We start from the raw sequence: 14,742 nt of genomic DNA on the forward strand, positions 1-14,742 counted from the left end.
TCACTCAGCGGAACCGGCAGCATGCAATACGATACAATACAATAGAACTTTATTTATGCCAGGAGGGAAATTGGTCTGCCCAAAGTCATAACATACATAGATACATAGAAAATAGGTGCAGGAGTAGGCCATTCAGCCCTTCGAGCCTGCACCGCCATTCAATATGATCATGGCTGATCATCCAACTCAGTATCCCGTACCTGCCTTCTCTCCATACCCCCTGATCCCTTTAGCCACAAGGGCCACATCTAACTCCCTCTTAAATATATCCAATGGACTGGCCTCAACTACCCTCTGTGGCAGAGAGTTCCAGAGATTCACCACTCTCTGTGTGAAAAATGTTTTTCTCATCTCGGTCTTAAAGGATTTCCCCCTTATCCTTAAGCTGTGACCCTTGTCCTGGACTTCCCCAACATCGGGAACAATCTTCCTGCATCTAGCCTGTCCAACCCCTTAAGAATTTTGTAAGTTTCTATAAGATCCCCCCTCAATCTCCTAAATTCTAGCGAGTACAAGCCGAGTCTATCCAGTCTTTCTTCATATGAAAGTCCTGACATCCCAGGAATCAGTCTGGTGAACCTTCTCTGTACTCCCTCTATGGCAATAATGTCCTTCCTCAGATTTGGAGACCAAAACTGTACGCAATACTCCAGGTGTAGTCTCACCAAGACCCTGTACAACTGCAGTAGAACCTCCCTGCTCCTATACTCAAATCCTTTTGCTATGAATGCTAACATACCATTCGCTTTCTTCACTGCCTGCTGCATCTGCATGCCTACTTTCAATGACTGGTGTACCATGACACCCAGGTCTCGCTGCATCTCCCCTTTTCCTAATCGGCCACCATTTAGATAATAGTCTGCTTTCCTGTTTTTGCCACCAAAGTGGATAACCTCACATTTATCCACATTATACTGCATCTGCCATGCATTTGCCCACTCACCCAGCCTATCCAAGTCACCTTGCAGTCTCCTAGCATCCTCCTCACAGCTAACACTGTGTCAGCTTTGTGTCAGCTTTGTGTCATCCGCAAACTTGGAGATGTTGCCTTCAATTCCCTCATCCAGATCATTAATATATATTGTAAATAGCTGGGGTCCCAGCACTGAGCCTTGCGGTACCCCACTAGTCACTGCCTGCCATTGTGAAAAGGACCCATGAAACATGAAATTAAAGTGACGGGTGGAAAGGCCAGGATTGGGGATGTGCAAAGATTGGAGGAGCGGCGGTGGGGGGGGGGAGTCAGTCTACCCCACGGCAGAAAGGGGAGGAGTTGTTTAGTTTGGTGGCCACATGGATCTGTTGTGGCGTTCTGTACAGCATCTCTGGAGAGAAGGAATGGGCGACATTTTGGGTCGAGACCCTTCTTCAGACTGAAAGTCGGGAGAGAGAGAGACAGAGATATGGGAGGGTAAGGTGTGAAAGGGACAGATCAAAGCAGATAGTGATCAAGGAAATGTAGAATGGTACATTGTTAGCTGAGGGGATGATGGCAAAGAGCCTTACAAACAAAATTGATCAGGTTTAATAAATTCCAAGTGTATTGTCCTCCCGTTCTCCAACACAATTTTAAACATTCTAACAGACGGTGGCGCAGCGTAGAGTGGCTGCCTCGCAGCGCCAGAGAACCGGGTTCCATCCTGACTACGGGTGATGTCTGTACAGAGTTTGTACGTTCTCCCTGTGACTACGGGTTTCCTCCGGGTGCTTCGGTTTCCACCCACATCCCAAAGATGTGCAGGTTTGTAGGATAATTGGCGTCGGTAAAAAATGGTAAAAGTGTGTGTAGGATAGTGCTAGTGTACGGGGTGATCGCTGGTTGGCGCGGACGAGGTAGGCCGAAGGACCTGTTCCCGCACTCAATCTCTAAAGACTAATTCAAAAATACCCCAAAAATATATTTTACTTTAAAAAATGTATTTCTCAAACCTGGCCTGAGAAAATGGTGGGCTAATTTAGTTTGGTGGATTTGCACATAACTAATGCATGTTAGTAGAAACAGCAGAGATGCTGCCTGACCCGCTGAGTTACTACAGCACTCTGTGAAACGTCACCTATCCATGTTCTCCACAGATGCTGCCTGACCCGCTGAGTTTCCCCAGCACTTTGTGTCTTTCCTATTTCAAATTAGTGATGAGAGCAACATTGAAACTCCTCTTAAACTGCCACCTTGTGGCGTAACCAAGCATTGCCAGATGTAAGTGAGACAAATTAGTTGCCTGGCACGGCCGTTAGAAATATAACATAGCAGTCCACATCATGCGTGTTGGCACATATAAGGAGATCAAATTTATACTTGCACTCTGCATTGAAATATATTTACCATTCCATTGTTATGAGAGATGTCATACCTTGATCCCAATCTTAAACCCTGACCTTAGTTTTTAGATCTGTTGCCCGATTAATTAGATCTGCTGCATCCCAATTTTTTTCCCCAAAATGTAAGTGATTAAAATATGTGCAAAAATAAATATGCTGTTCATGTTCATAAGTAATAGGAGCAGCGTTTGGCCATTCGGCCCATCAAGTCTACTCCGCCATTTAATCATGGCTCTCCCTCCTAACCCCGTTCTCCTGCCTTCTCCCCGTAACCCCTGACAGCCGTACTAATCGAGAATCTGTCCATCTCCGCCTTAAAAGTACCCATTGATGAGGCCTCCACAGCTCCTATCAACACTGCAGTCAAATCTATTCTCAGTCACGTCTAGAATTGACAGTAAAGGTAGAACATTGACGTTCCACAGGCTACGATAATAAAAATAACCGATTTATTTATTTATGTATTTAATTCTTTATTTCGAACAGAATAAAAGAATAAAAAGCAAGTGTGAAACAGCATACAAAAAACAAAAAAAAACAAAACTAGAATATTTATAGTCATAAACAATATTTATAAATAAATGAAATCATATGCGTCCAAAAAGAAGCAGGAAGAAGCCAAAGCTTATTAATTCCCACCCCTTATTCAACTACATAATTATCTTATACAAATTTAGCAGCTATAAACACCTATTTCCATATTTCTGAAGAAGGGTCTCGACCCGAAACGTCGCCTATTTCCTTCGCTCCATAGATGCTACCGCACCCGCTGAGTTTCTCCAGCATTTTTGTCGACCTTCCATTTTCCAGCATTTGCAGTTCCTTCTTGAACCTATTTCCATATGTACAACAAATTATTTACATTTATACGCTAATCAAATATTTGCAAAGCCATACAAAAAAAGAGAGGAAAAAAAATAAAAGAAAAAGCCCTCAGATACTATACAGTATCTCTTAGTCATATATACAACCCATCACCCTATAATCACCCTTCCCAATAGATAGATAGATATAATTTATTGCCACACAACCAGGGTCGGTGGAAATTTGGGTTGTCAGCAGCAGTACAATAATAAAGAACACACAATAAAACTGTAACACAAACATCCACCACAGCATTCATCACTGTGGTGGAAGGCACAAAAATTTGGCCAGCCCTCCTCCATTTCCCCCCCGTGTACAGGACCAGAGTCCAGAGTCAGTCCAGAATCGGCTCTTCCTCGCCGGAGACCGTGGCTTTAAGATGGTGTAGGCCGCAGGCCGGCGGTCGAGATTTAAAGTCCCCGCCGCAGCCAATACAATCAGTATGACGAATATCCCACTCACAATCACCTATCCTCATCCCAATATCCTTTTAAAAAAGTGTTTTTTGTTCATCTTTTTAAACTGAATTATGTTTGTGCTAAGTTTTATCTCCTGTTCCAATTGTCGCTTGAAATTATTCTAATTGTTTAAAGAGTCAGCTGCACACTACAGACACAGGACCTCCAAACCACCATGTATTGTGTGCGGTTTTGGTCTCCAGATTTGAGGAAGGACATTATTGCTATTGAGGGAGTGCAACCAAGATTCGCAAGGTTAATTCCCAGGATGGCAGGACTGTCATATGTTGATGGAATGGAGCAGCTGGGTTTGTACACTCTGGAGTTTAGAAGGATGAGAGGCCATCTCATTGAAACATATAAGATTGTTAAGGGTTTGGACAGGCTAGAGGCAGGAAACATGTTCCCGATGTTGGGGGAGTCCAGAACCAGGGGCCACAGTTTAAGAATAAGGGTTAAGCCATTTAGAACGGAGATGAGGAAACACTTTTTCACCCAGAGAGTTGTGAGTCTGTGGAATTCTCTGCCTCAGAAGGCAGTGGAGGCCGGTTCTCTGGATGCTTTCAAGATAGTTAGATAGGGCTCTTAAAGATAGCAGAGTCAGGGGATATGGGGAGAAGGCAGGAACGGGGTACTTTGTGGATCATCAGCCATGATGATAATGAATGGAGGTGCTTGCTCGAAGGGCCGAATGGCCTACTCCTGCACCTGTTGTCCATTGTGTTTTGTCCATGCCGACCAAATTTAGATTAGTTTAGTTTATCATCACATGTACTGAGGGACAGTGAAAAGCTTTTGTTACTTGCTATCCAGTCAGTGGAAACACTATACATGATTACAGTCGAGCCATCCACAGTGTACAGCACAGTTGGCATACTGGGCTCGTCCAATTTCTTTGCATTTGGTCCATATCCCTCTAAACCCTTCCTATCCATATATCTGTCCATAGACACAGAGTGCTGGAGTAACTCAGCGGGTCAGGCAACATCTGTGGAGAACATGGATAGGTGACGTTTCACAGAGTGCTGGAGTAACTCAGCGGGTCAGGCAACATCTGTGGAGAACGTGGATAGGTGACGTTTCACAGAGTGCTGGAGTAACTCAGCGGTTCTGGAATGATGCTCAGGACTACCAATGTTTCTACCACCGCTGACCCTCATCACCTCCTGGGAGTACCGACCAGAGATGCTGCCTGACCCGCTGAGTTACTCCAGCACTTTTTCTATCTATCGGTATAAACCACCATCTGCAGTTCCTTCCTACGTATATATCTGGCCAAATGTTTTGTAAAGTCTTAATTGTACCCACTTCTCTAATTTCCTCTGGCAGCCCATTCCAGGCACGGACATTTTCTATCTTCACCCCCTCCATTCTGCCATGCTGCCCTTTTTTACTCCTCTAGTTGCTAAACGGCAGCGAAGCTTGATCCTCAGTAACGTTATTGTCCTGCTTGATTTTGCAGTGCTGTGTGTCCTGCTGTGGCCTTTAGTAACCTCGTACGACCTGTGGCATCGTTTTTGTACCAAGGCTGAACCAGTTCTGCAGCGACTGGATTTTGGCCTGAGGGACCTTGTACAACATGTGCAAAGAAGGATTAAAAGTAAGAACATTTAGGCGATTTCAAGACAAACATGAGTGTGAGAAATGATCCAAATCAGACCATGATGACCAATTATGCTGTGGAGTCTTATTAAATTAATGATACTTATTGTCTCGCCAATGCATACTAGACTTTAGTTTTCATTAGTCATAGGAACAAAATTAGGCCATTCGGCCCATCAAGTCTACTCCGCCATTCAATTGTGGCTGATCTATCTCTCCCTCTCAACCCCATTCTCCTGCCTACTCCTCATAACCCCTGACACCCGTACTAATCAAGAATCAATCAATCTCTGCCTTAAAAATATCCATTGACTTGGCCTCCACAGGCGTCTGTGGCAATGCATGACTTATTTGGCAATCTAGAAGTCCACCACCGATTTTCTGGCAACTGATGAGAGCCTTTAATCTAACATTATTAAAACACGAGATCGCGTTTGAAATCCCCTTCCCGGAAGTCCCCCCCAAAAATGTGACGCCCTGGCCATGCAAGGCGGCCGATCTCGACCTCACCGGGATTCCGTGGCCGATCGGGAATGGGGGGTGTAATTTGCCCCCGGCGGCCGGGGCTCTGGAACTCGGGCCCGGCCGGAGCCGGCAGATCTGTTCCCATGAGTGGCGGCACGGTGGCACAGCGGTAGAGTTGCTACCTTACAGCGCCAGTTTAGTTTTATTGTCACGTGTGCCGAGGCACAGTGAAAAGCTTTTGATAGTGGATAGGTGGTCGGCGCGGAATCAGCGGGCCGAAGGGCCTGTTTCCGCGCTGTACCTCCAAACTAAAACTAAATAAACTGAACAGAGCGGACTTTGTGGGCCGGTATCTCGGCCCCTAGGCGGAACATTCCGGTACCGGAGGCCGTGACCTCTGTTGCTCCGGCAACACGGATATTCCGGCAAGGCTCTGGAACCGAGGGTGCCGGAAAACCGCTGGTGGACCCATATCTAAATCGATTCTTTCATAATCTCAGAACGTGGCAAAATACAACACAGCTAACGCGTGCTTTTGAGTTGTCGCTGCCATAATGTAGAAAATTCAATTCATATGTGGCAGCTTACACTGATAGGCCAATACGTCACAGGAACAGGCCCTTCGGCCCACAATGTCTGTACTGAACCTGAAACCAAGTTAACCGCATCTCCCCTGCCCATAAATGATCATTTTCAACCCATTCCTTGTATATCCATGTGCCTATCCAAAAGTATCTGTGAGAGTAAACCATTTATTCTACAAAGTGCACTTTACAGCTTTTGTTATATTCGTCTTGGTTATGAAAACAAAAGAAGGTAATTTCTCTAACCGACCCGTCGTCATCTATCTGTGTGTCGTTTTGCGTTTCAGTGAAGCAGGAGAGATTGGCTGAGAGGAAATCAGAAGACGAGAGTGAAGCAGACACGTCAGCTCTCTGTCCCAAGGTTAGGCCGGGTCCTCCACACCTCCGGTCACAGTGCTGCAACACTGCCGGCAAGCCCAGCCGCCCAGCGGTAGAGCCGCCCCAAAGCGGTAGATCATAAGGGATAGGAGCAGAATTAGGCCATTCAGCCCATCCAGTCTACTCCACCATCCAATCACGGCTGATCTATCTCTCTCTCCGAACCCCATTCACCTGCTTTCTCCCCAGAACCCCTGACACCCGTACTAATCCAGAATCTATCTATCTCTGCCTTAAATATATCCGCTGACTTGTGGCCTCCACAGCCATCTGTGGCAAAGAATTCCACAGATTCACCGCCCTCTGACTAAAGAAATTCCTCCTCATCAGTTTCATAAAATCTAGGTAAACAACATCTACTGACTCGCCTTTGTCTGTCCATAGACCCGGGTTTGATCCTAACCACGGGTGCTGTCTGTACGGAGTTTGTATGTTCTCCCCGTGACCGCGTGGGTTTTCTCTGGGTGTTCCGGTTTCCTCCCACACACTCCAAAAAGGTGTGGGTTTGCAGGTTAATGGCAGATGGGTGGACCAAGGCCAGAGGTGAACAGGAGACAAACGGGTGTGAGAGGAGAAGAGAAGACGCGTAAAGAGTGAGGAATGGGGTTGGGAGGGAGAGATAGATCAGCCGTGATTGGAATGGTGGAGTAGACGTGATGGGCACCGCAAACTTATGAACATGAGGCCAAACCAATCTCATCTGCCAGCACGTGATCCGTATCCCTCCATTCCCTGCATATCCATGTGCCGATCCAAAAGCCTCTTAAACACCACTACCGTAACGGCCTCCACCACCACCCCTGGCAACGGGTTCTAGGCCCTCACCACTCTTGCCCCACACATCTCCATTATAAACAATAGGTGCAGGAGTAGGCCATTCAGCCCTTCGAGCCAGCACCGCATTCAATGTGATCATGGCTGATCATCCACAATCAGTACCCCGTTCCTGCCTTCTCCCCATATCCCCTGACTCCGCTATTTTTAAGAGCCCTATCTAGCTCTCTCTTGAAAGCATCCAGAGAAACGGCCTCCACCGCCAACTGAGGCAGAGAATTCCACAGACTCACCACTCTCTGTGAGAAAAAGTGTTTCCTCGTCTCCGTTCTAAATGGCTTACTCCTTATACTTAAACTGTGGCCCCTGGTTCTGGACTCCCCCAACATCGGGAACATGTTTCCTGCCTCTAGCGTGTCCAAACCCTTAATAATCTTACATGTTTCAATAAGATCCCCTCTCATTCCTTCTAAACTCCAGAGTGTACAAGCCCAGCCGCTCCATTCTCTCAGCATATGACAGTCCCGCCATCCCGGGAATTAACCTGGTGATCTTTTCTCCTCTCACATTGTAGCAATGCCCTACAGAGTTAAACACGATACAACTTACACCCCACAATAAAATGTATGTTTAACCCGAGATACGTTAGACTTTAACGACACAGCGCTGAAACATGTCCCCTCGGGCCACCGAGTCCGTGCCGACCATCGACCAACCCCGTACGCTGCCACTGTCCTACACGCAATTTAAATTTTTGACGGAAGCCAATCAATGAACCTAAAAACCTGCACGTCCGCGGAGTGTGGGAGGTAACTGGAGATCCAGGAGAAAACCCACGCAGGGCACGGGGACAACGTACAAACAGAACCCGTAGTCAGGATCGAACCCGGGTCACCCGCCCTGTAAAGCAGCAACTCTACTGCCTCTGTGCCATACCACTTCCACCCTGGGGACAAAAGTTTCTGCCTGTCTACACCTTTCTGTGCCTCTCATAAGTTAATATACTTCCATCTAGCATCTGCCTGTGGACCACTGTTGGTATTCTGTTTCATAGTTTCCGTTCTATAACCTTGATTAACGTTTCTTAGCTGCATGCTTGTTCATTCTTCATTGTTTTGTTTTTTTGGATGCTTGAGGGCCTTTCTGTTTGTTTCTTGCAGATAAGTAGCTCGGGAGCTGGTAAAGAGCTATCCATTTCAGACACGGAGCTATCGGAAACGTCCTGGACAGAGAATGGAACCTTTAACTTATCCGGAGGCCACACTCCCCTGACAGATGCTTCCGATGGTATGGTTCATTTGTGCTACCGTTGAAGATAACGGGCAGAATGTTGCACATAAAGTTATTTACAATAAATTAACGCTACTATTAGAGTCATAGAGTGATGCAACGTGGAAACAGGCCCTTCTGCCAAACTTGCACGCACCGGCCAACAATGTCCCAGCTACACTAGTCCCACTTGCCTGCGCTTGATCCATAACCCTCCAAACCTGCCCTATCCATGTACTTGTCCAACTGTTTCTTAAACGATGGGATAGTCCCAGCCTCAACTACCTCCTCTGGCAGCTTGTTCCATACACCCACTGTGTGAAAAAGTTACCCCTCAGATTCACCTTGAACCTATGTCCTCTGGTCCTCGATTCCCCTACTCCGGGTAAAAGATTCTGTGCATCTACCCGATCTATTCCTCTCATGATTTTGTACACCTCTATAAGATTACCCTTTCATCCTCCTGCACTCCATGAAATAGAGACCCAGCCTGCTCAACCTCTCTCTATAGCTGAATGAACCATAAGACATAGGTGTGTTAGAAGGAACTGCAGATGCTGGTTTCCACCGACGACAGACACAAAATTAATTGAAACATAGAAAATAGGTGCAGGAGGAGGCAATTCGGCCCTTTGAGCCAGCGCCACCATTCATTGTGCTCATGGCTGATCGTCCCCAATCAATAACTCATGCCTGCCTTCTCCCCATATCCCTTGATTCCACCAGCCCCTAGAGCTCTATCTAACTCTCTTAAATCCATCCAGTGATTTGGCCTCCACTGCCCTCTGGTAGAAAATTCCACAAATTCACAACTATCTGGGTGAAAACGTTTTTTCTCACCTCAGTCTTAAATGGCCTCACCTTTATTCTAAGACTGTGGCCCCTGGTTCTGGACTCGCCCAACATTGGGAACATTTTTCCTGCATCTAGCTTGTCCAGTCCTTTTATAATTTTATATGTTTCTATAAGATCTTCCCTCATCCTTCTAAACTCCAGTGAATACAAACCTAGTATTTTCTGGAGTAACTCAGCCAGTCAGGACCCTTCTTCAGACTGAAAGTAGAGATGGGGGAGAGAGTGGGGGGGGGGATGAACTGGAGGTGAGAAAATGCCGGAATAAATCAGGGCCGGCCACAGATGACCTCAGGAAGGGTGGAGTCCACAATGGTCCATTGTTGGCTGGGGAAGATTTGATAACGGCAGGGATGCAAGGATGCGACCAGTGGAACTGGTGGACTGACTAGGGTGGGGGAGAGAGAGGAGGGGAGGAAAAATGCAGGAGTTACTTGAAATTCGAGAAATCAACGCACAAATCAGCTGCCCACGTGAAATATGCGATGCTGTTTCTCCAATTTGCATTTGGCCTCACTCAGACACTGGAGGAGGCCCAGGACAGAAAGGTCAGTGTAGGATTGGGAGGGGGTGTTTAAAGTGTTTGGCAACCGGGAGATTGCGTAGGCCAAGGTGGACTGAGCGTAGGTTTCCAGCGAAACGATCGCTTGGGCTCCCCGGTATATAGGAGTCCACACCGGTAGCACCAGATACAGTAGATGAGGTTGGAGTAGGTGCAAGTGAATTAGGCCATTCGGCCCATCGTGTCGGCTGCACCATCCGATCACGACTGATCTATCTTTCCCTCTCAACCCCATTCTCCTGCCTTCTCCCCATAATCTTTGACGGCCTTCCTTAATCATTAATGATTGCGGAGAACAACTTGTACCATATAATCATAACGTAAATTGCCTTCGGAGATTTATATTGGGCGGCACGGTGACCCAGCAGATAAAGCTCACAGCGCCAGGGACCCTGGTTCGATTCTGACCTCGGGTGCTGTCTGTGTGTGGAATTGAGACATTCTCCTTGTGACTCCGGTGGGTCTGCCGTGCTCTAGTATTCTCCCACACAAGGCATTGGAGCAAAATTGGATCGTTCGGCCCATCAAGTCTACTCTGTCATTCATTCATGGCTGATCTAATTTTCCCTCTCAACCCCATTCTCCTGCCTTCTCCCCATAACCCCCGACACCCGCACTAATCAGGAATACTGTACATTCCAAAGAGGTGTGGGTTTGTAGGTGAATTGGCCTCTATAAATCGCCCCTCATGTGTACTGAGTGGATGAGAAAGTGGAAAAACATAGAACTAGTCTGAACGGGTGATCGCTGGTCAGTGTGGACTCGGTGGGCTGAAGAGCTTGTTTCTGTACTTTTTTTTATCTCTGAAACTAAAACAATATTTTTGTTCTAGGAAGCATCAGCTGAAATTTGATTTTGTTGAAATTTTATATTTTTCATGCAGAAAGCATTTCATGTTTAGAATGCAGAACGCTCTTTAAAATATACTAGACCAAGTGCAGACCCGTTGGGTCTGTTCCCCCAACGTGCGGTTGTGGGGAGGGGGGTCAGCATGCGGCGTCACACACACTAACTACCCCCCCCCCCCCCCCGCACACAAGCTAACTACCCCCTTGATATTATATTAATATTATTAATTTGCTCCTTTTACCCCATAACGCCCTATCTACTGACGCATAGCCCCCAACTCGCAGGCGCTTCTAGAAGGTTGGGGGGGTAGAGAGTGAGGGCAGAAAGAGAAGGGGCAGAGACAGAGAGAGAGAGAGAGGGGCAAGCGACAGAGGGAGAGGGGGTAGAGGGAGGAGAGAGGGAGGGTGGGAAGGGAGGGGGAGAGGGGGGAGTGAGAGGGGGTGTGGGGAGAGGGGGGGGGGGTTCGGGGTGAGGGGCCTTGGTTGGGAAGAGAGGTGGAGGGTCGGGGAGGAGGGGAAAGGGCGAACCTGAACTCGGTGAGCGGGCGGCTCGGACGGGGCTTACTGCGAACGGGCAGCGAGCCTCAGCAGCTCTTGAGCTCGGGCTGCATGGAGAGCCTCGGCAGCACGCGTGACGGGAGACGTGAAGGGGTGAGAGCGGGGAGGGGTGAGAGGGGGGTATGGATATATCCCAGGGTACTTAAGGAAGTGGCTTTAGAAATTGTGGATGCATTGGTGATAATTTTCCAATGTTCTATAGATCCAGGATCAGTTCCTGTGGATTGGAGGGTAGCTAATGTTATCCCACCTTTTAAGAAAGGCAGAAGAGAGAAAACAGGGAATTATAGACCAGTTAGCCTGACATCGGTGGTGGGGAAGATGCTGGAGTTAATCATAAAATATGAAATAGCGGCACATTTGGATAGCAGTAACAGGATCGGTCCGAGTCAACATGGATTTACGAAGGGGAAATCATGCTTGACTAATCTTCTGGAATTTTTTGAAGATGTAACTAGGAAAATGGACAAGGGAAGGCCAGTGGATGTAGTGTACCTGGACTTTCAGAAAGCATTTGATAAGGTCCCACATAGGAGATGGTAAAGTGGGCAAAATTAGGGCACATGGTATTGGGGGTAGAGTGCTGACATGGATAGAGAATTGGTTGGCAGACAGGAAACAAAGAGTAGGGATTAACGGGACCCTTTCAGAATGGCAGGCAGTGACTAGTGGGGTACCGCAAGGCTCGGTGCTGGGGCCGCAGCTATTTACAATATACATCAATAGAAACATAGGAAATAGGTGTCGGAGTAGGCCATTTGGCCCTTCGAGCCTGCACCACCATTCAATATGATCATGGCTGATCATCCAACTCAGTATCCTGTACCAATGATTTAGATGAAGGGATTCAAAGTAACATTAGCAAATTTGCAGATGACACAAAGCTGGGTGGCAGTGTGAACTGAGAAGGATGCTATGAGAGTGCAGGGTGACTTGGACAGGTTGGGGGAGTGGGCAAATGCATGGCAGGTGCAGTTTAATGTGGATAAATGTGAGGTTATCTACTTTGGTAGCAAAAACAGAAAGGAAGATTATTATCTAAATGGCGACAAGTTGGGAAAAGGGGAAGTACAACGGGATCTGGTGTTCCTTGTTCATCAGTCAATGAAAGTAAGCATGCAGGTACAGCAGGCAGTGAAGAAAGCGAATGGCATGTTGACCTTCATAACAAGGGGAGTTAAGTAAAGGAGCAAAGAGGTCCTTCTGCAGTTGTACAGAGCCCTAGTGAGACCATACCTGTAGTATTGTGTGCAGTTTTGGCCTCTGAATTTGAGGAAGGACATTCTTGCTATTGAGGGAGTGCAGCGTCGGTTTACAAGTTTAATTCCCGGGGTGGCGGGACTGTCATATGCTGAGAATGGAGCTCTCATCATAGATGCTGCCTCACCCGCTGAGTTTCACCAACATTTTTGTCCACCTTCGATTTTTCCAGCATCTGCAGTTCCTTCTTAAACACTTTATTTCAAGGTCGTTTTATTCCTCTTCAGACAAGTTTGTGTAATGGCATGATAAGAGTGCTGCATTAATTGTAATTCTCTCGTTTTAATCGTTTGATTCAGACTTGGACCGTCCGAGCGACCACGAAGAGGCGTTTGCCAGAGATCTTCCGGAGTTCCCTTCGATAGATAACAAGGGGACGATGGACGATGACGACGACTCCAGCATCGGCATCCCCACCCCCCCGTTCCCCACCCTGGAGATGGGTTTGTGTCAGGAAGACCTGGGGTCGGTGGTGGCCGGCCTGGCCCTCAACCTGTCGAGCGGCAAAAGCCTGGCCCTGATCAGCACCATGGCGAGCGGAGCCATCGCTGCGGCCGTCACCTCCGCCATGACCGGCCCGCCGCGGGCCGCCCACGCCGGTCCCTCTTGCTCCTCCTCGCCGCCGCCGCCGCCAACCACCCCCAGCGAAGACACCGACACCGAAGACGCCGACGACTTTGAGCTGTTGGACGAGTCCGAGCTGGAGCAGATCGAGAGCGAGCTGGGGCTGGAGCAGGGCCAGGCGGACAGGCACCAAGCCGGCAACGACGGCAAGCCGGGATTTCTCTCGAACCTACTGGGAGGAGGCCACTGAGCCCCACCCCCGCTGCTGCTGGGCTGGATAACAAATATGCAGACCATATCTCAAACAATCGCAAGCTCACAAGCTTATTCACTGCAGTTGTTCCCCCACTCTCTGCCCCCTTCCCCCTTCCCTCCCTCTCTCCCTCCCTCCATCTCTCCCTCCCTCCTTCCCTCCCTCCCCCCTCCCCCTCTCTCTCCTTCCCTCTCTCTCTCTCCCTCCCCCCTCCCCCTCCCTCCCTTCTTCTCTCTCCCTCCATCCCTCCCTCTCTCTATCTCTTACTCTCCCTCTTCCTCTCCTTATCTCTTCCTCTCCCTCTCCCCCCCCCCCCCCCCTCCAAACACAAAAAGCCAAACCTCACAAATAAGATCTTGTGAATATGGAACTAAACGCAGCAAAAAAAAGACAAGAGGAGAGAAGGTGAAACGATACTGCACATTTAATAATCTACTTATTGAAGGAACTGATTTGAGTTGTGTTCGTTGGTATAATGGGCCACCTACTTTTTTTTGTGTGTGCGTGTGTGTGTGTGTGTGTGTGTGTGTGTTGTCTGACTATAATCTTTACGCCTTGAATTAACAGCATGGAAATTAATCCTGTGGCGTCAGTCCGAGTTTCACGACTAGCTTTAAATGTTTTAACTGGACTCGTCCGGCGAATGTAACAGTCGGATATTCAACAAGACACGGTTTTTCTCCTCTGGATTGTGCACAGAATCAGACAATCGACGGCCAGCTACCCCCTCCCCCCCGGCGCCGCACCGAGACTTGCCGCTGACGGTAACAAGTACCCACTTTTTTTTTTCTCTTTGCAAACATTTGCTGCGTTTTAAAAAAATATTTCAACTATTGAAGTCCCGTCCCTGTTTCAAGTCTTTAACTGGTATGTTTGTGGTCGCTTTGCCATTTTTGTTTGCACTAGACGTGGAATGTTCACGGAGAGCTTTGTCCGAGGCATGTTTTCCAATCTGAGACTGGTCGTCCGTTTTCCATGCTTGTTCACTTCTCCAACCAATCTGTACTGCACTTTCTGCCTTAGTGAACTGAAGATTCAAAGATGAAAAATATTAAAAAGTTTAGTTTAAGTTGAGTACTGCAAATTAATCTTTCATTATTTGAATGATCGTACCTTAAAACGTTATCCTTTT

The 14,742-nt window shown here is 47.6% G+C and overlaps 1 protein-coding gene across 1 annotated transcript in view; it reads left to right on the forward strand.

Moving 5' to 3' along the window:
- Positions 1-13,796, forward strand: part of retreg1 (reticulophagy regulator 1) — a 106,459-nt gene extending 92,663 nt beyond the window's left edge. Inside the window, exons 7-10 of the mRNA XM_033040074.1 lie at positions 5,104-5,241; positions 6,580-6,653; positions 8,605-8,731; positions 13,093-13,796. Coding sequence (XP_032895965.1) covers positions 5,104-5,241; positions 6,580-6,653; positions 8,605-8,731; positions 13,093-13,607 — 854 coding nt within the window. The 3' untranslated portion in view covers positions 13,608-13,796. The remainder of the gene's footprint in view (positions 1-5,103; positions 5,242-6,579; positions 6,654-8,604; positions 8,732-13,092) is intronic.
- The last annotated feature ends 946 nt before the right edge of the window (positions 13,797-14,742 follow it).

This window comes from Amblyraja radiata, chromosome 2 (genome assembly GCF_010909765.2).
Source record: "Amblyraja radiata isolate CabotCenter1 chromosome 2, sAmbRad1.1.pri, whole genome shotgun sequence".
Lineage (NCBI taxonomy): Eukaryota > Metazoa > Chordata > Chondrichthyes > Rajiformes > Rajidae > Amblyraja > Amblyraja radiata.